Genomic DNA, 21,614 nt, shown 5'->3' with positions numbered 1-21,614 from the left:
GGGAGGAGAGAGAGAGAGAGAGAGAGAGAGAGAGAGAGAGAGAGAGAGAGAGAGAGAGAGAGAATATTGTGTGAATGGAACCCAAACAAAAAATTACTAAGTACCACAACCACTAAAAACTAATAAATTTTCTAAGCACATAAATTCAGTGAACCTATCAAGGTATTAATGTGCTTTTCAATAATCAAGAATTGTTATTTCCACTGGTCAGAGAAAATATATAAATACAATCACCTCTAGCATAAAGACTTAAAGGTAAAGACATCATACCACCAAGACCAAGAAGAAATTTGACCAGCTTCAAACCTCCTATTTAAGATTAGAACCCTGGGTAGTGAATATGTTTGATCATCAACTTCACAATCGATATGTGATCCACCTTAAATGTTTTGTGGGTTCCATTTGCATATATTATTTAAATAGATAGATAGAGAGAGAGACAAAGAGAGAGACGGGCATACATCTCACTTTAAGACTCAGTGGAGCGGGTCTCTAACCTATCGTAGACGGGTTATGCTACTTGTATGAATTATTGCAATGAGTGAAAATGTGTTACAAATCCAAATGTTAGGGCAGGTTGAGCATTGAAATATAGATTTACTAGCCATCTAAGCTTGATTAAAATAATGAATGCGATAGTTTTCTAGTCTCCCAAAAGGCTATTCTACTAATTCCCCTAGTAATAGTTGATAGCTTTTGCCTTTAAATAACAATTTGTTGCTTTTTTTGAATACAAAAGGGTATTTGTATCACATATCATGAGGTGGTAGTCCCCTAAAAGAGTGCTTACTTGCCCACAAAAGCAACTAAATAATTTTCACATTTAGGAAACATGATGTTGCTTTTTCGTTAATACCTAAAAAGGTCTTCTTCTAAATCTTGCCATGACATTGATTCACCTCATGTAAGTATGTATTGAGAGTGCAATAATGAAGGCTAATTAGACCCTTAACAAACCATAAAATGTACCAAGCTGAGATTCATCTTAATGAAGTAAAACTAAACACCCATAGAGTCGGAAATAAGAGAATGCATGAATGAGCACACAAGGATCTATTCAAGGATGCTTGAGTTAGGAACTTGCATATGAAAGATTGCTACAAACATGGATGCTTGGGTTAAGGACTTGCACATGGAAGATCACAACAAACATCATAGTTGGAGACTTAAAACGAAAGTCCTGTAGTAGGAAAATGTTGAGTGTGAGATAAGCACCATGGGGTTGGGGGGACGTAGAAGAGAACATAAGAAAGGCCGAAAGAGATTCTCAACGACAAGGTGGAGGGGGAAGGGGGGAATCAGGGGTGGAGGAATCAATGGAGATAGACAATGGTTCCTCGGTCTCCAAAGTGGGGTGATTGTGCTCATGTACAACATTATGCTCTTCCGATTGGTGTGGCTTTTGTTGCTCTTGCTCTGTTTGATGAAAATAGGGAACACCCCCAAGGACGAGGACATTGGTGAAGGAGAAGACCCCAGAAAGCGGGGGATCTACAACAGGGAGACTGCCCTCTAGCATGCGAACAACACTACTCATGGTTGGGCGAGCAGCTACACGATCCTGAATGCACCAAAAGGCCACACGAATTGCGAGTCGAGCTTGCTCTTGGTCAGCAATTGCCATGTAATCACGAAGAGCAGGGTCAACTATATCATCTATTCGGGCCTCTTGCGCACGCTGAAATGCAAGTGTGGGAAAGTACCAAGCATCGGAGTCTTGCGAATGGTCCACGTTACGACGGCCAGACACTAGCTCGAGCAACACCATGCCATAGCTATAAACATCACTGCGTGCAGTGACACCAGCATGGACGAGCCACTCGGGGGCGAGGTAGCCAGGTGTGCCACGCATGCTAGTGAGCAGGCGGCTCTGCGCACGGTCGATGGCGCGGGAAAGGCCGAAGTCAGACACCTTGGCATGGAAGGCAGCATCAAGGAGGATGTTCTGAGGCTTGACATCGAGGTGCAGGATAGTCTCGCGGCACTCTTCGTGAAGGTAAGCGAGGGCACGGGCGGTCTCGAGGGCGATGCGAAAGCGGATGGCCCAAGAGAGGCGAGGAGGAGCCATTGCATGGGCGACAAGCAGCGAGGCGTCGACTCGGAGTTGTCCATGAGTAATCTCCTCTCCTAACTTGTCTGAGAGTTTCTGGGGTGTGTCCTGCTGCACGAGGAGCTTCTCCTTCTCCATCTCCTCAGTCTCCTTCTGCCTCATCATCTCAACGGGATCCTTCTCCTTCTCCTTCTCCTTCTCCTCAGTTTCGTTCTGCCTCTGCTTGGGCTGAAACAACCACCTATCTAGCGATCCGTTCTCCATGTACTCGTACACCAGCAAACGATGGCTTCCCTCTGAACAGTAGCCTAACAGCCTCACCAGATTGACGTGATGAATGCCTGATATCGTCACCACTTCAGCACAGAACTCCTTCGACCTTAGCTTGCTCTCTGTCTCTAGCCTTTTCACTGCCACCTTCGTCCCATCCGGTAACTCGCCCTCGTACACAGACCCGAACCCCCCTTGCCCCAGCAAGTTGCAGAACCCTCCCGTTGCTATCTCTAGCTCCTTCAGATTCAGCTTTGCAGGTACCCCAGAGAGAGCTCTCAGAATATCTTCCTCTTCTTCTTCCTCCTCCTTCACGAGCTCTATACCCCCGTTCCCAGCAAGCGAGTCCCCTCCCCTGCCTCCCCCCTTCTCCTCATCCACCAAAACTTTCAAGAGCCGGCGCCTCTTTTCCAGCAATTTGTACAGAAGCGCAGATAGAGTACAGAGACAAACAACGGCAAGGGCAATTACCACACCGAAGTAGATGTTGTTCCGCGAGGTCTTGAGCTGAGTGGAGAGGATGATGATAACGACGATCAGCACGGTGGAGAAGATCGCGAGACATCGTATCGGTCCCATGGCGAGAGAGGTAACGTCGATTTCAAGCAGTAAGGCCGAAGGTCAAATTTCACGGGGGGGCATAGTGATTGTTGACCGCGAGGATCAGTCCACTGCACCTGCCTCCATTTCTCGAGGGTGACTGTTGGCCTCTACTTCTCCCATTGATCGACCGCGGCACGGGAGACAAAGCTCAAGAGCTAGAGTTTGCTTTTGCATTGCACCTTATGCGCCCGACTTGAGAATGGGAACGCAATCAGTTGCAGAATTGTTAACGACTGGCCTCGACGCGAAGCGATAGATCAAAACTGTGTAGCTTTGACGCGAAGGAATAGAAGAGGGAGATCACAGCGTAAGTGCGCCTTTTGTACTCTCGACTACACGGCTCAGCATGGAGACGGAAAGACAGCAACAATATGACTCGGTCACGCTGTGTCTGCGTGTATGTGTGACCGAGAGAGAGAGAGAGAGAGATCGACAGACGACGCTTTGCCTCACTGAGGAGTGAGAACCTTAACTTCTGTAGGCTTCGGGGTCCGGACCCTATCGAGTCATCATCGTAAACAGCAGATGAGATTCGCGTCAAAGGGTATATAGTAGGAGTAAAAGCTTCTTTCTTCGCAAGTTCGCAGCATGGCGATGTGCACACTGCAGAAGTTGGCAATTCAGGGAAAACACTGAGATTGATAGGGGATCATTCATAGCCTATAGGGGCTCTCGTTGAGCAGTCAGGCGTTGGCAGCTTGCGATGATGCCGCCGGGTGCAGCTCTCGAGACGCACGAAAGGTGCCTTGTCTGCTGGGTGAAGCCACTCAGTTGGGCTTTTCTATTTTGAACGAAAAACAACGCTAGGGCCAGGGCCCCGGCCGCCGGCAGATTGGAAAAGATTCGACAGATTTTGTATTGCAGAAAGCATCAAATCTGGGTTAAACAATTGCGTCCAACGTCTCTCATTCATACTCAGACCGTCGTCTTCTCGCAGGCTGGCAGTCATGGGCATCTTCTGCATAGACCACGTTCCCGGGAAGTTCCCTTGTACGACAGTTCATATCGTAGGTTGTCGTAAAAGCAAAGAACGCCAATGTTTCGCCATTTGCATTGTTCTTTACGTTGTAATCAGATAGAGGCCACAGAATAGTCTCCGTATTGACGGGAGTTCTCTTCTACGACAGGTCTTAGTTCACCGGCTTCTGATAGCTAGGTTGTCGTAAAAGCAAAGAGCGGTAAATATTTACGTATTTTAGATCTGTGGCATCATACCAGCTCCACCATTTTCTATTTTCACATAGAAAAATGCCATGAAAAAAAACAAAGCTTGAAAATTCACATCAATTAGAGCTTAATTAACTATATACAACATCTGGCTACATTAACCTTACCAGAATAATGTCACTCAACCTAACCAAACTAACCATAACTTACCTAACTTGACCTAGTCACAATCCAAACCTAACATGGGTAAGCTAGAGGGTGCGTCGGTTTGCCATAGCCAACTATCGCCACGCTCACCTTGCAGCTCATCGACTACAATCACGAGCTAGAAGAAGCCTAGCGGTAGCCATGGGCTAACCTATTGCAGATATGAATAGCCTAACTAGGTCTATCGACACTAGAAATGGGTAGCAGCAATAGCAATCAGGATGGCAACTCTACCATGAGTAGCATTAAAAGGACCAGGGAGAGAAAGGGCCAGGAGCGAGAAAAAGGGAGAGGTGGCAAGGCAAGGGGGCCAAGGGTGGGAGGGTTGAGGTGAGAGGCACTGCAAGGCAAGAGAGTTGAAGTGAGATGATCGTAAGGAGGAGGACGAGGGAGGTTTAGGGCAAGGTCTTAGGAGACGAATATGGTGTGGGAGGGGGACCATTAGAAGAGGCACCCAACAAGCTTGACGTGATAGTGCAAGGCGAGAATGGGGGAGCGAGAAGAAATGCAAGAAATGGAGTGCATCCAAAAGGAGCTAGAAGGAGCCAGAGGAAATTGACAATCCTCCTACAAAGTGACGAGCATGAAAACCCGCGAAGGGGAGATGTTTAATAATCATCAACTTACCTTATGTTTATCGAGGGCCTTAATCAACTCAATGTAATCGACTTATCTTATGTTAATCGGGCAATCGACAAGCCGACGAACGAGTTAATGTGAATTTTTAATTTTTTCTTTGCTAGGGGGACATATACACATACAAGCCACATAATAGTTTCCGTATGACGGAAACTTCACCCTAGAAGTCACCGTAGCTAGTAGTCAATGATATCCGTATGGAAGTCCTGTTCATCAACTCAGATAAACCATAGCTATATGTCATAGCTACTATACTGCTTTTGTTGTAGATGCACTGTTCATTACCTAAAAATTAGTAAGTTGTATTGTATCTTCTACAACTCCTTGTTTGTTATTCCACATCCAATTTTTAGAATGGCCTACTTAACTACTAAAGTTCATCAAAGTATTGATAGCTTGATCATTGTGATCCACGTCACATGGCTTCCCCTATTGCATTGTATCCCATTGGCAATGGTGTAAAAAACTTTGTGCCTGGCTACCCTGAGAGGAGAGCCTTAATGGTATTAGTATTAGGATCTTACTTGGGGATTTCAATAGAGGTAGCAAATAGGAGATACAGGCTATGAAGAGTCTTTGTATTTGAATGGAGAGATTATAGTATAAAAATGTACATTTTATCACATTCTCTTCCTTGCAAGATACGATGTCATAAGCAATAATTTTGATTGAGTCATGGTTGAAATTTTGAATGTGTTGTTAATTCAATATAAGTTCATGTCGCTTTGAATTATAGAGTATTGAATACACCACCTCCAAGTTTGTTGTGTAGAGAGGTAAACCTTGTAGATGCAAACTTGTCCCTTTTCCTTCCTGTGTATCCAAAGTAATAACAAATTTATGACCCCCTCAACTTGTGACTAATTTTTGAAGGTCTTCTACATTGAATTTGAACATTCGGAAAAGACCCTGTTTTTCCAGTCAAATATCATAGAGCTACTCATGCTCTCGATAATGAACTAAAAAATTTTGCAATCGGAGTTATAGCGCAAAAGTTATAGCTATTTTACTATTCTCTTCATATTCCATGCAATTAAGTTCTATTACTTGTATATATATTTTTGTAAAACTAATTTAGGAAAATATTACAAATATTCCAAGTCAAAATAATACTCTCAGCCAAGTTTGGTAATTTTGGTGACCATTTTTGGCAAATGTAGGTGGAATTTGACCACGATGTAGAAGGCAAAGTTGGTCAGGACATCATGGGGTGTCCAAAAATGCACAAACCCGCCACGGTGCGAATTTGGCCATCTGGAGGGTTCCAAAAATGCACAGACCTGCCACGACGCGAATTTGGCCATCTAAACATCCTCCAGATGGCCAAATTCGCACCGTGGTGGACTTGTGCATTTTTGGACACCCCATGATGTCCTAACCAACTTTGCCTTCTGCATCGTGGTCAAATTCCTCCTTTATTTGCCAAAAATGGACATCAAAATGGCTGAAGTTGTCAAACTCCTTCATCTATCTCTTCAAAATCTATATTTCTTCATAGGAAATCATGAAGTGCATCAATCCTTTACAAGGTGATATAGTAGCAAACCTAAAAATTAAAATCAAAGATACATGGACATAGCCAACCTCCATGACTACTAAAACATAGAAAATGAAGTTTTTAGATTCCTCTTCAAAATATATATTTTCTCATGTAATGCATCAAATTATTTCAAGGTGATTTAGTGATATGAAATCAAATATTTCATTGACATAGCCAACCTAAAAGGTGGCTCCAAAGGCAAGATAAACAAAGAAAATGAAAATTTACAAGGTGATGTAGTGGAAGATCAAAGTCTTCTAGATTAAATTAAAAATTACATTAACATAGCCAACCTACAAGGTTTCACCAAAGCGCAAGAAATTATATAGAGAATATATTGCCTAAGGGTCTTACCAGAGCTGTGCTACAAGGCACATAAGTTGTCATATTGACCAACCATTTGCTAAGTTACTTTGTAAATATTTTCTTTTCCATGTTTATCTATGTTAAAGTTGATGCATCTATAAAGACACATGGATTTCAATTAGGTAGATGAATGAATTTGACAATTTGGGCCATTCCAATGTCCATTTTTAGCAAATGTTGAAGGAATTTGACCGCGGCATTGAAAATGGCCAAATTCGCGCCATGGTGGGTTTTGTAATTTTTGGACACCCCATGATGTCTCGACCAACTTTGCCTTCTCCGCCATGATCAAATTCCTCCTACATTTGCCAAAAATCGACATTGAAATGGCCAAAGTTGTAAAATTTCTTCATCTACCCCTTCAAAATCTATATTTCTTTGTAGAAAATCATGAAATGCATCAATCGTTTACAAGGTGATGTAGGAAAATCTGAAATTTTAGTTTTTAAGCACTCCGTCTGATCAATGTGGTGCCATGGTCAAATCCCTTCTACATATGTATTGGAATGGCCAAACTTGACAAACAACATTTTATTAACTTGTAAGTTACATCAAAATGTGATATAACTTTTGTGTGCAAGCTGATATAAAAAAACAACAGATAATTAAAATAGACATAACAAAAGATTCACCATTTGGCCATAGATACATGAATTTTTTTTGCTTTAGATAGAAGAATATTATTAAAATAGGTATTTGCATTTTAAATTGTATTACAAAGAGGCTTCATAGTCTGTTTCTCTTCTTCTTCAGCTCTAATACACCAATAATAGGGTCTTTATCCTCGACTAAGTCCTTAGAAAGACCACTATGCTATATGGAATCTCACATTCAACTCGTAAGTTCTTATAATCTCATGTACAACACATTGGAATGGATCACGTAGGTTGCCTTGGGTCAATACTGTGAATTTTCCATGCCAGCTCCAGGCATCTCGTTTGCATCACCATTCCATTCAAGTCCTGCATCACGTCCAAAACAACTTGGTCATGCATGACTTTGTGTCTTTCAATATGAAGAGTCCATATCATCCATGCCCACCATTCTCATATCATCCATGCCCACCATTCTCATATCATCCTCCATGAAGGTCTTGAAAGAACAACTAAGGGAACCTTAGCAAAAGTAATGCACCACTGTGGATAATCCAAAGTAAGAAATTACATTAAAACACTACGAAATTAACATTTTATCTCATATTCTCCTCTTTAGAGCACCTATTGAGGTTTAAGATGCTTCTTTTCTTGAAAAAAACAATCATGGATCACATATTGATCCTGCAACTGTACGGTCACATGGTAAGATGATGGGAGATCTCCACAAATGGTGCCATCAATAGTTGCAGCATTTACAGAGACAGTGATAAGGCCATGATAGAAGGTCGGTGATGTTTGAGGAGGGATGAGAAGGACCATGAATGATTACGAGGGAGGAGAAGCAAGTGGAGGACTAGGCGTGAGGATGAAGGCAGATGAATACGCATGAGTAGCAAGCGTGAGCATGAGGCAAGAGGAGCTTGCATGAGTAGGAGAAAGGAGGAGTAGGCATGAGCATGAGGGAAGATGAGAATGGATGAGCATGAGGGAGGAGGAGGAGCAGGAAAAAGCAACAGGGGGGGAGGAGGAGGATGCATGTGGGAGGAGGGAGGAGGAGGAAAAAGCAGCAGGGGGAGGAGGAGGATCCATGTGGGAGGAGGGAGGAGGAGGTATGTGGACAAAGGGAGCAGGAGGGGGGAGGGAGGAGGGAGGCAAGGAGAGGGAGGAGGAGGAAGAGGAGGAGAAATGGGACGTGTGGAAGAGAAGGAGGGAGGAGAGAGACAAGGAGGATGATGGGGGGAAGAGGAGGGAATTCAAATTCAAAATTCAAAATTCAAAAGTTTGACTTTGGAGGATGGGGGAGGAGAGAGAGAGAGAGGGAATTCAAATTCAAAATTTAGAATTTTGACTTTGGAAAAAGTGCCCCTCCTTGGTGTAAGAGGTGGCCCCCTCCTAGGTGTAAGAGGTGGGATCAACTGGGCTTAACCCACCTAGGTAGGGGGCGTTAGGACTCCCTTAGATCCCACAAGAGGACTTCATCTAATCAATGTGATGCCATGGTCAAATCCCTTCTACATATGTATTGGAATGGCCAAACTTGGCAAACAACATTTTATTGACTTGTAAGTTACATCAAAATGTGATATAACTTTTGTGTTCAAGCTGATATAAAAAAACAACAGATAATTAAAATAGAAATAACAAAAGATTCACCATTTGGCCATAGATACATGAATTTTTTTTGCTTTAGGTAGAAGAATATTATTAAAAATAGGTGTTTGTATTTCAAATTGTATTACAAAGAGGCTTCATAGCATGTTTCTCTTCTTCTTCAACTCTAATACACCAATAATAGGGTCTTTGAATCCTCGACTAAGTCCTTAGAAAGACCATTATGCTATTTGGAATCTCACATTCAACTCATAAGTTCTTATAATCTCATGTACAACACAATGGAATGGATCACGTAGGTTGCCTTGAGTCAATACTGTGAATTTTCCATGCCTTCTTGTTCCAAATGGATGTATTCTCCATTCCTGCTTGCTACTACACACATGAAGAAACATCATTTGAGAAATTTAAATTTAAATAGATGTAATGCATCATGTGAATTATTCTTCTTCAATAATCTTTTGAGCTTCAAGACTTACATTAGTAGCATCACAAGCTGTAGGCATCTCGTTTGCATCACCATTCCCTTCACATGCATGACTTTGTGTCTTTCGATATGAAGAGTCCATATCATCCATGCCTACCATTCTCATATCATCCTCCATGAAGGTCCTGAAAGAACAACTAAGGGAACCTTAGCAAAAGCAATGCACCACTATGGATAATCCAAAGTAAGAAATTACATTGAAACACTATAAAATTAACATTTTATCTCATATTCTCCTCTTTAGAGCACCTACTAAGGTTCAAGGTGCTTCTTTTCTTGAAAAAAACAATCATGGATCACATATTGATCCTACAACTCTACGGTCACATGGTAACATGGGAGATCTCCACAAATGGTGCCATCAATAGTCACAGAGTTTACAGAGACTGTGATAGGCCATGATAGAAGGTAGGTGATGTTTGAGGAGGGATGAGAAGGACCATGAATGATTACGAGGGAGGAGAAGCAAGTGGATGACTAGGTGTGAGGATGAAGGCAGACGAATACGCATGAGTAGGAGGAGTAGAAGCAACAGGAGCAAGCGTGAGCATGAGGCAAGAGGAGCTTGCATGAGTAGGAGAAAGGAGGAGTAGTAGGCATGAGCATGAGGGAAGATGAGAATGGATGAGCATGAGGGAGGAGCAACAAGAAACAGCAGTAGGGGGGGAGGAGGAGGACGCATGTGGGAGGAGGGAGGAGGAGGAAAAAGCAACAGGGGGAGGAGGAGGATCCATGTGGGAGGAGGGAGGAGGAGGTGTGTGGACAAAGGGAGGAGGAGGGGGGGGGGGAGGAGGGAGGCAAGGGGAGGGAGGAGGAGGAGGTGGAGGTGGAGGAGGAGGAGGAGGAATGGGATGTGTGGAAGAGAAGGAGGGAGGAGAGAGACAAGGAGGAGGATGGGGGGAGGAGGAAATTCAAATTCAAAATTCAAAATTCAAAAATTTGACTTTGGAGGATGGGGGGAGGAGGGAGAGAGAGGGAATTCAAATTGAAAATTCAAAATTTTGACTTTGGAAAAAGTTCCCCCTCCTTGGTGTAAGAGGTGGCCCCCTCGTAGGTGTAAGAGGTGGGATCAACTGGGCTTAACCCACCTAGGTAGGGGGTGTTAGGACTCCCTTAGATTCCACAAGAGGACTTGCATTAGGCCTAATCCATTTCTTAACCCATTCCTTATGAGGCCCTTTTGAGACCCCAACTCTCCCCTAATGCTAGCCTTCTCGATGCTCGATATGGAGATCTCTTTTTGAGCTATCCATCTATTTCACATGCCCATGTAAGATATATTTCATAATCAGTCTACATATTATTCAGCTTAACTTGAAAAAAATGCAATCAATGTGATTCGATAGTAAGCATACCTCACAATACCACTGATCTTGAATATAGCATTTCTAACATCTTCTTGTAAGCACCCTTTCACTGTAATTGGGAGGATGAACTATCAAAGCAACAAAGAAGTCATGTCAATAATATAACATAATCATAATTACACTAACGCATCACGATTTGGTACACTAATCCTACAGAAGTGAAGGTATATGCGCACCCTTGCCACCTTCCTCATCCTGTCTCAAGATTTTGTGTAAATATAAGATCTTGTCTCAAGGTTTCGTGTCATGTACGTGTGCAATATTAAGCACAAACTCAAATAGCATTGACTTACCAATGATCCATGACCACATGCAATACCAACGGTGGGTACTGGTTCGAGCTCCTCCCCATACATCCGCAAGTGGTGCATGACAAGATGACGTTGATGTCGTACTTCTCGCTTGCAATGCGTGCAATGACAATACAGCCTCTCCATAAGCCACTTTGTGCTCTCGAGTGTTGGTGCATCATCTAACAAGAGCTTCCACTTGTCACTTCCATCTACACACCTCCAAAATCACAACATGAGCTATAAGGAAATCTATTAAGATCCAAAAAATTAGCCACCCATGAGCTCCTTTCCTCTCTTCTAAAAATAAGTGCCATGTTGCGTCACTATATAGCACGCTTTGCCCTATTCTATCGCTATATAGCGATGCTTTTAGGATATAACCGTCGCTATATAGTGATTGACCAATGTCGCTATATAGCGATGCTGGGGGCTAAAACTCGAAACCCTTCACGACGCCATCTTTCACATCTCTATTGCAGAAAAAGCAAAAATCGATCCTCCGACCTTATATTTGATGTCCTCACTTTCCTCCTCCCCACACTCCTCACCCCTACCCAGCCCCTCTCCCAACACTTGTGCTTCCTCTCCACCCTTCTCCCTCTCTGCTTGTGTGAAAGGAAGTTTTTCAAGAAGGTGTGTCTCTTTAAGCAATGTAGGTTCATTTTTTGTCAGATTTCGTTTTGTGAGTATTGAAGCATTTTCTTCTTGTATTGCTAAGCCTATGTGCTAATTTTCATGCTTGATTTTTAGAGGTTAAGGTCAAAAAACGAGATTTGGTTAAAGAAAGAAGACTCACCTCTTCTCTTTTTGGTATTTCTCTTCCTCCTCTGCTTATGCTTTCTCCTTGTTTGTAGGCTTATGCTTGCCTCCTCAATCCAATCCCTTTGAAAAGTTGCTTCTTCAAACTCCTCCTTCCTCTAACTAGTTATCTGAAAAAATGGTATGTTTCCTCTCTTTTGTAGGGCCAATCCATGAAACATCGAGTGGGACTTTTCCAGGTAAGAAAGTACTTCCTCTTTTTTCCTTTTGTTATTTCTATTATTTGCATTGGCCTACAGCTAGCACCTTAAGCGCTAGCTGCAGTGATGGGCGTAGGAGCCCTCTCTTCCCCTCTCTTCTCTTATTCCCTCTTCTTCCCCTCTTTTCCTCTTTTCCTCCCTCTTTCCCCCCTCTTTCCCTCATATGCTCATGCATAAGCATAAGCATATGCTTTCTCTCTTTTTCTCTTATGCATATGCTTTTCCTTCTCTTATGCTTATGATCTTTTCCCCTCTTCTTTTTTCCCTCTTTCAATCTCTTTTGCCCTCTTCCTTCTCTTCTTTTCCCCTCTTCCTTTTCTTTTCCACTCTCTTTTTTCCTCTCTTTTTCTCTTCTTTTCATAAGCATATGTATTTGCATATGCTTATGCTTATGCATGAGCATATGCATGTGCGTTGATGTCATTTCATAATTTTCACAAGTAATTAATTGCCTTTTCATAATTTCTTGAGTTTGAATTTCATAATTGTCTTAAGTAATTAATTGTCTGTCCACTTCTTACCTGCTCTTGTTGTTTATTTTTTGTTTTTTGTCTTCGTGTTTGTGTTTATGTTTGTCCAATCCCCCCAAATTAGACATGGGATCACGTCGCACATCCGACAAGTATGGAAAGCCTCGTAGGAGGAGACATCATGATCTCTACTCTCTAGATGACTTTGATTCCACTTAGGCGACACGTCAGGGGCCTACCCCTGTGACTAGACTCCTCTCGGACCTAGCATTGTGACTACCGCTCGGGGAACTCTTTTGCTAGCAGCCCATGGTTGGGCAGAAGAAATGTCCATCAGCACTCCTTGTCGAAATTGAGGGGCTATTTGGAAAGAAAATAGTCTAGGAATTTCTCCTTAGCAACCTTGACATCCAAGGCAGAATCATGTGCTTTATCTTCTTCTTGGAGCTTGTGTGGCTCCATAATAAAACAATTAACATTTCAACAGTAGCAGCAAGGTGGCTCCTCTAGCTAGAACCAAGAAAACCAATGGTCTGGTTAGACCTTTTTCTCAATCCTAATGAGACCTGATGGCACAAAGATAAGGAGGATTCATGCACCTAGGTAGGCCAAATCATTTTTGTCTCTTTTTTGCTCCAAGGAATAGCCATCTACTTGTTACCCATGTAGTGACTTCTAGAGCATCCTTGCATAGAAGTCACTAGTGCAATTGAAGGGTCCAAATCCTCCAAGCAAAGGTCAGAGTGCAACAAGGAGCATACCCTAAATCCAATAGTTTTGAGGACAAGGATGTGGAAGACTCTGACCCAAATGATGAGGTCGAGTTGAACGTGTTTGAGTCGGACAAGCTTGAGCTAGAAGTAGCATTCTGCCCACCCCTTTGCATCAACACAATTGTGTTTTTGGTATCTGGCTTAGCCCTTTGCCCATCATGAGCTCCATCATAACCCCCTGTATTGTTTCCAGTAGACAGTCCTTGGTGACCTTTTTTTCCTCCGTTTCTCTTGTAGCCCCATCTCCTCATGTGCCCTATGCCCTCGAGTTCTATCAGCATGGCTATGATTTTGCCTCTCCTGCCTAGTGAACCCATGATCCTCCCCATCACTATCACTATAGTTCCCCTGGCCAACGACTATGGCTACTTCCCCAGGCCCCCTTCTCCATCTGCATCTTGGCAATTCAATCACCGCCCTCTTTAAACGCAAGCTATCTCACTAACCCACCGTAGTCGACATCCTCAAAGAAGCAAAAATCCAAGGCAGAAATTGTTGCCACCTCTAGCCAATTGTTCATCAAGATTAGGCCAAAGATCCTCCCTCTAATGCCATAGGATTCTGACTACCAAAGGCCCCAAGCATGCACCTGGAACCTAGTAGTATGCCTCAAACCAAATGAGCCTAACCGCGACTCCAACATCACCTAAACATGTTGCGTAGTACCTTGTCCATATACAAAGGGAGGCAGTGGCCTAACAGAAGCATCTTGAGAACCATGTTGAGTAGTTGAAACAAGTGAAAGAAATGAATGACTTTTGTCATTCATAAGGCTTGCCCAAAATGTAAAACAAAGGTGGTAGTGAATGGCCAAACTCTGTCTCAAAGCCATTAGTTCACTTAACTCCCACTTGATGGCAGCCAATCAAAGGATCACACCTATTTTAGAAGCAAATTAATCCTAAAAATTTCAAATTTTTGCTTTAAAAAATGAGAAAAATTGCTAAGGATTCCCAGAGGGGCAGGCCAAAAAGAAATCACCTCTGCCAAGTGTAGCAAGAAGCTAGAGTCAAGCACATGCACATATTATAAAGTCTCTGCCAATAGCATGTTGACACCCAAGTGTGATCGCTACTACTTGACATGGATGATCAACTAACCAAACTGAGGCAGGGTCTTCATGGGCCCCTTGTATATGTTGGAGCTCTCCAAGTTTATGATGCAGGAGCTCACTTAGTAGTAGCAACGACACATCTCCATCTTCCATGTTTGATGGTGACGTTTGATCCATCTTCCAAGATGCGATGGAGACGTAAGTGCATCTTCCAAGCTGATGTGGCCTAAGAGCATGTGGATGTAATGTTCTTGAGATGAAGACCCTCAAATCATGTGGTACATGTTTCTTTATTTTTGACAAAAAACCTTGACATTGATGCAAGGATTGCATCCATCAACACACAACAGTCATAGCACAGATAAGGCCCGCGAGCCAACAACATGACATTGGTCAGCAACTAGTTAGCCATTAGAGCATTCCAAAAGGGCAAAGCGTGCATGTAGGTGGAACTACCACAAACCGATGCCCTCATTCTCCTTGCTAGGCTAGCACAGGTCATATCGACAGAGTCCTAACCATATGTTCTCCTTAAGGAATAGATAATGTCACTTGAGCACAATTGGGACACCTCCAAGGACATGTTACAATTATTCCAGCTCCACAATTGGAATACCTCCAAGGACATGTTACAATTATTCCAACTCCACTTCAAGCTAGAGACTAAGGCATGGAATAAGCAGGAAAAAAGAATACCAAAAGGAGATTGATTCCTTTGAAGCAACAACTTACAATGGTGCAAAGGAGGATGCAATTGCATAGGATTACCACCTTAGTAGATCTTGACCCTTCGAGAGGTAGCACAGACACCCCAACCACCCCACCTCTAACCCATCATCAACCCTTAGGACTCATTGTTGGAAGCATCCCTCGGACAAGATGCAGCAAATTCTAGACCTGAAGATGAAAAGGCAAAGCTATAGGTGGAGATTGTAGATTTACAGATGGTCACCCAAGAGCTCTATTAGGACCAACAAGCCCTACAATCATAGATCTAGGGAAGGCCCAACGTGGGCTGGAGTTAACCAGAACTTGTGGAAAGCCTGCCTCGGCATTCAGTGCCTCTCTTACTGGTTGCATAGGCATAAATACCACAACTTCCATGGTATCTGGCCCTATTGTAACATTCGTAGATGCATGCATGCAAAAATTGAGCTCTTCCTTGGTCTCAACCTCTGACACCTCTCGTCCCACTCAAGCACCTATCTCTCCCCTAGAGTTAGTAGTGAATGCATACAATAGTGGTAAGTTCCAATGGAGGTAAGGTCGAGCACTCAACATTTTTAGGAAACTTTCTGAGCACACATTCTACCTCGTCCATCTACAAGTGGTGATATAATAAGGTTTGCATATGGTGACATGAACTCTTGTGTTATAGTCAACATTTGTATTCATAGATCTACATAGTAAGAGCTCAAATATAGGTCACAGATCCCACCAGCTTCCTTTCCAACTAAGTACTACCGGTCGAGTTCTTCAATAAGAAGGCGGCATCATTCGAGTCATTCCCTACTCTATATCATCTTCATTCGAGTCATTCCCTACTCTATATCATCATCATTTGAGTCATTTAGGTTATCAACCCTGTCACTTTGCCACAAAATGATGTATCTATTTTATAAGCTTCCCTTAGAGGCATCTACTTCTCTCTTAAACATTGTCAAGGTTTGTGGATATTCACCCATACCTCAAGCATGCGAAAGTGTTACCACTCCATCCCACTTGACTTTGGTAGGCCCATATCTCCGATAACATGCGACATTCAACCCTTATTTAGACTTTGTCCAAACTCCTAGTCGAAGCCTGCACTTATCATCCTTTATGGCCTTGCCACATAATCACGTTAGGACCATTGCCTTAGGCATTCTACTAGTCATTAGTTTCAATGTTTCTTAGTTTAAACACCCACACATTGTGGATGGCCGTTGGCAAGAAAGTAGGATTTAAAGGGCCTACTGCTCGGTTGTAAAGGGGTTGCTACCAATTTTTGGGAATTAAAAGTACTCTGCTTACGTGAACCCGACGTACACTCCACGGTGAGATATGAGCATAGTATTCTTCAACAACAAACTTATCGCATTCCTTCTACCATTCTATCTACTTTCGAATTCACACGTGTGTTTATTTTAAGTCTGACATTGTGTGTCTAAGTTCCAACCTGACCCAAAACGCTTTTGTCTCTGCCCTGACTCATTTGCTATGGTTTTAACTTGTGGTGGTTGTACATATGCAAACATTGTATTGATACATTAGGTTAACAAAGAAATGTCATGTACATCTATGCCCAAATAATGCATTGAGTAATGATGCTTCTCTTAGTCATGGTCTTGCCAACAATATCTAGCATGCTATTAATCCTTTAGGAAGGCAACATGATCAATTGTATGGAGAATCCGACACCAATCGTTTCCAAACCAAGTTAGTGTACCATGTATTTTCATTCATACTTTGTCCTTTCTATTTCACATGAGGAAATATGTGTGGTTTCTATCTACTGTCATCATTTGCCTCCTCTTGCAGTACTAGTCTCCATCCTCTTGTACATCCTATTTGACAAGTTATTATTTAATACAATGGTTTTTTCTATAATCTAGTCTTGTATGTGAAAAACGATTGTATATTTGATTTGCCTTGTTGAAACCATTTTAAAAACATTATTCATTAGAAACTGATTGGTTTTGTAAAATCCACACTTGAAATTTGGGGAGGAGGTTTTTTTTTAGTGGTTCCAAGCACTAGTGCGTCATTCTGTATTTTTGTAATATCCCACCTAGATCTAGTAATTGTATTGCATGATCCGCCACATACTAGTCTCATGAGAATCCACCAAAAGATCCATGACTCTCCATAGTAGTGATTAAATTTGAGGCCATTTTAAGCTTCAAAAGATGCTTGAAAATTTACTAAAGTCTCCAATTATGAAGCCCCAAACAATTACCAAAGCATTGTAATGAAGCCCAAGTATAGGGTGTAAAAACTTTAGATATCAAAGCATCTATGAGCATCTATGTATGTGTGTAATAGTTAATTGGGACAAAGTTTCATAATTGAGAGGAAGTGATAAAGTAATTATGGAAAAGGAGTAGAGATTATGTCATGGATGATGTATGGACACACGGACCTTTATATGATTTGTGTGCGAGTCTCTAATAGAGAGCAAGATATAAATGTGCATCGGAAGTCCTTAGCCAATGATAAAAGAGTACATTGGTCTTCCCATCCTTTCTATGGGTGTTAGATGTTGGACATAAGAATACTCTATTGGAGACATAATGGACATCCATGTGATATCCATTAGACACAATTGTTACACTCATCATAGAAGTAATACAAATGCCTACATCAAAAGGCTACACGAGCTTGTATTTGCATGCTTTTCTTGATTGAAATCTATCTTTTTGTCTTTGTATTTTATCATTTTGAATTATGAAAATATTGATTTACTTTGTCTTGCAATGATTTTGTACTATGTAAGAGTATGTGGACATGAGGGTGAGCGATATGTGTCTACATAGGTATTAATGGTGTCTATATATATGGATATTATCTTTTGAGATGCACACACACGTGCGCACGTGTGTACACACACACACACACACACACACACACACACACAACAATAACAACAACACAACATATATGTATAAAGATACGTTTCTCAACTCTAGCAACTCGTTTCAAAAGTGTACTAGAAGCATGCCTTTTTGCACTCTTCAAATGTATCCTTGTTTTCACTCAATGGTGACCTTCAATTGGCACTTTCATATTTGTGTAGAATTTATAACTAGTTGATAAAATGTTTACCTTGTTTGTACAAAACAAAATATCATATCAACAATCCTGGTGGCTGGTTGAAACATGCAATGCATTTTTTGTTATAGTGTTAATGTTGTAGTGTGCTAGAAGTTCATTTCCCATTGGGCTCATTCCAACTATCAGGCTAGTTTAGGCCAACACACGTCCATTGGTTGGTCCATTTAATAAGCCAAATATATTTTGCATGTACCATTTCCTATTGGACAATCTAATTCCAAGCGCCTGCAGTGGTTAAAATTACATGCTAGTATTTTTTTTTTGCCGAAAAAACAGTGCTAATTATATTACTTCGAAAACAAGATACAAGGGGTCAGCATTGCAGCTGACGGGCTGTGTTCACAAATCGGACGCAGCCCAAAAGGTAACAAAAAGTAAAGCTCTCTCTCATGGAGGGATCAGGCGAGTGTGAATGAACAGCCAGAGAGGTGGTGAGTAGCACCACTGAAGGCCCTGCGAAGCCTGCTCGAAGAAGAGGCCCTGTGTGTCCCAAACCCAGAGGAAACGTCTCCGCTTCTCCCGGCCAGCCTGGGAGTCCCCTTGTATCTGGTCCCACTGGCCTCTGAGGGTGTGTATAATCTCACTCCAGATGTCAGTCATGATCTGGGCAGTTGATAAGGAGGTGCCACCGAGGATCTGCGCGCAGCGCGAGGTCCAAATGTGCCATCTTGCGATGCTGCTAATAATCTCCCAGACTGGCTGCCTCTCTTGAGCTCCTGTGCCAGCCTCTGCCAGGTGCGGTGGGATGCTCTCGAGCGGCCCCCACGTCCCCTGTGTGATAAGGAATGTGGGGTCCTGCTGACATGCCTCGAATAAGTGATGAAAACCAGGTGCGGTGCTACACCAGCAGAACGCGCCCCAAGTGATCAATCCTAGCTCCGGTGCTGTGTGAGTAAGGATCCCGAAGGTCCACCTCCACACTTCCTGGGCGCGAGTGCAACTCCATAGGCAGTGTTTTGGTGACTCCTCGTCCTCATGACAGATCTGACAACGTCCGTCCTGACCTATCTGCCGCAACCAGCTCCCCACTGGAAGACCTTTGTAGGCAAGAAGCCACAGGAAGTAGGAGATCTTCTGCGGCCACCAGCTCTCCCACAAGGCCTTCCAGAAGGCCTGCAAAAAGAACCTGGAAATACCCTGTGCATACCAACTGGGCCGCTGGGTGGGAGGGCGGCTCTGCATCCTCCCGAGAACTCGCCTGCCCAATGTCGTGCTGTAGGCAAAGAAAGAGGTCGGCGCCTGACCTGTCACAATCTCTAGCCATCCCCACTCTCCTGGGTCCCAATCAAGCTCTGACAAGGCCCGCCCCTCCCAGAGCCAGAGTCGCCAAAGCTGCAGCTAATCCTGCTCTATGCTAGGATCGGTCCGCCAAACCTTCCCCACGAGGCCTACAACCCGAACCCCCTGCCATGGGAGTAGGGGGTCGATGAGCACATCCTCTCTCCTGAGTCAGCCATCCCCCATAACCGCGAAGAAGGAAACAGAGGAGTCGTCCAACTGCCCTGCGACCACCAGCGGGATGCCACGGGGGGTGAACTATCCCAGCCAATGGTCATCACCAGGCATGAGGATCTGAAGCTCGGGTGGAACCAACCAATCAGCTGGAATCGTGCCGTCTATCTCCGTACGTCTCGCCTGGGCTCCACGGGCACCTCCAGCTACGTCTGCAAGATCAACGGTCTCCAAATGTCTGTACGTGTCCCTCCAAACTCGAAGGGACCGGGCTGGCCCCTGCATCCAGCCGTCCCACCTGATGTGTGATCTCTCTCCCAACTGAAGGCCCTCGGCATCTCTGACCTGATCGTTCCAGATAAGCGGCTGGCGATCGATCTCCTCCTGACAGCTAGGAGGGGACTGAATGAGACCGAGGCGGAGTCGCCTCCAAACCATGAGGAGGCTATGAATGAGTGGGGAGCGGGGCTGAGTGAGCGGGGTGGAAGTGAAGATCCACCTGAGGGATGGTAGCCACTCTCCACCTCGGCGCGGGACACAAGAACCGACACCCTGCTAAAGTAACATCTTCCACGTTTGCCCCCCCGGGGTCAAACCGCGGATAACTAGCTTGCCCAACAGGGCCTGACTCTGAAGCTCTGGATCGATGACCCCCAGGCCACCCTCAGCCTGCGGAAGAATGACTGTCTGCCAAGCAACCTTGGCTCTGGTATCTCTGAGACCATCCCCCCCGGACCACAGGAAGTTCCGAACCAACCTCCTAAGCTGTGCCACGCTAGATCTCGAGAAACACCAACAGGAAGCCACATACCAAGCCGTGGCTAGGAGGACCTGGTTGACTACCAGGGCACGACCTGCAAGGGAGAGCTTAGCAGTGCTCCAGAAAGCCAGCTTCCGTCGAATGGAATCTAGCACCGAGAGAAACTGCTGAGCTGGCGTGATATCCAGGCCGACCTGAAAACCGAGATATCTAGCTGTCTGTCCCCGCGGGATCCACCTGAAACCCAAAAACCGCCCCCACTTAGAGCACGCCCTAGGGTTTGTGAGAAAACCAACTGATTTGTTCCAGTTGATTTTCGCATCGGCTGCTGAACATAAGACCTCTAGGGCCATCCTCACCCTCTCCAACATCATCTCATCATCCTAGACATACAATGCTGTGTCATCTGCATACTCCGAGTCCAGGAGCTCCGTGTCCTCCCGGAGTGGAAGGCGAACACCCCTGATCCTAGTAGACCTCGCCCGAAGGTAGTATGTCATCGCCTCGGCGAAGAAGAGAAACAGGTAAGGAGCAAGGGGGCAACCCTGACGCACTGATCTCTCCAAACGAAAACGCTCACCCATCCTGTCGCCAATGATGACCCTGCTAGAAGCTGTCCTGTATAACGCTGAAATACCCTGAATCCATCCTACTGGGAAACCTAGTCGCTCCAGAGTCCCCTCCAGAAAGGACCAGTCCACTCGATCGTAGGCCTTCTCAAAGTTGAGAAGTAGGATGGCTAGGTGTGACCCACTGTGCTGAGCCCTCTCCGCCGCCTCTGAGAATGTGAAGACATTATCCAGGATACTGCCTGGACAAAGCCTGTCTAAGTGTCATGAATGAGGTCTGGAAGTAGAGGCCGAACTCTGGCGCTGATCATCTTGGCAAGGATTTTGTAGGCAGTGGTGAGGAGGGTGATCGGGCGCCATTGACGGATCTCTTGTCGATCTCCTCTCTTCGGGATGAGGCAAATCAGTCCCGAGGAGAGGCTCTCTGGCATATATCCGCTGCTGAAAATCCTCTGAAGAGTTGCTAGGAGGGGCTAATGGATCTGATCCCAGAAGGAGGTGAAGAAAG

At 44.0% G+C, this 21,614-nt stretch overlaps 1 protein-coding gene across 1 annotated transcript; it reads right to left on the bottom strand.

The window, feature by feature from the left end:
- Positions 1–1,102: 1,102 nt before the first annotated feature.
- LOC147906174 (putative receptor-like protein kinase At5g20050) lies at positions 1,103–2,964 on the bottom strand. The gene has a single exon (XM_087376859.1). It carries the CDS (start codon positions 2,897–2,899, stop codon positions 1,268–1,270), a length of 1,632 nt encoding a protein of 543 aa, XP_087232985.1. The 5' UTR covers positions 2,900–2,964; the 3' UTR covers positions 1,103–1,267.
- Positions 2,965–21,614: the final 18,650 nt, after the last annotated feature.

The sequence above is a fragment of the Dipteris shenzhenensis genome, chromosome 1 (genome assembly GCF_047967505.1).
Source record: "Dipteris shenzhenensis isolate YYH24624 ecotype China chromosome 1, Dip_SZ_1.0, whole genome shotgun sequence".
Lineage (NCBI taxonomy): Eukaryota > Viridiplantae > Streptophyta > Polypodiopsida > Gleicheniales > Dipteridaceae > Dipteris > Dipteris shenzhenensis.
The sequence above is the reverse complement of the archived record's forward strand: the minus strand, read 5'-3'. Positions and strand labels throughout refer to the sequence as shown.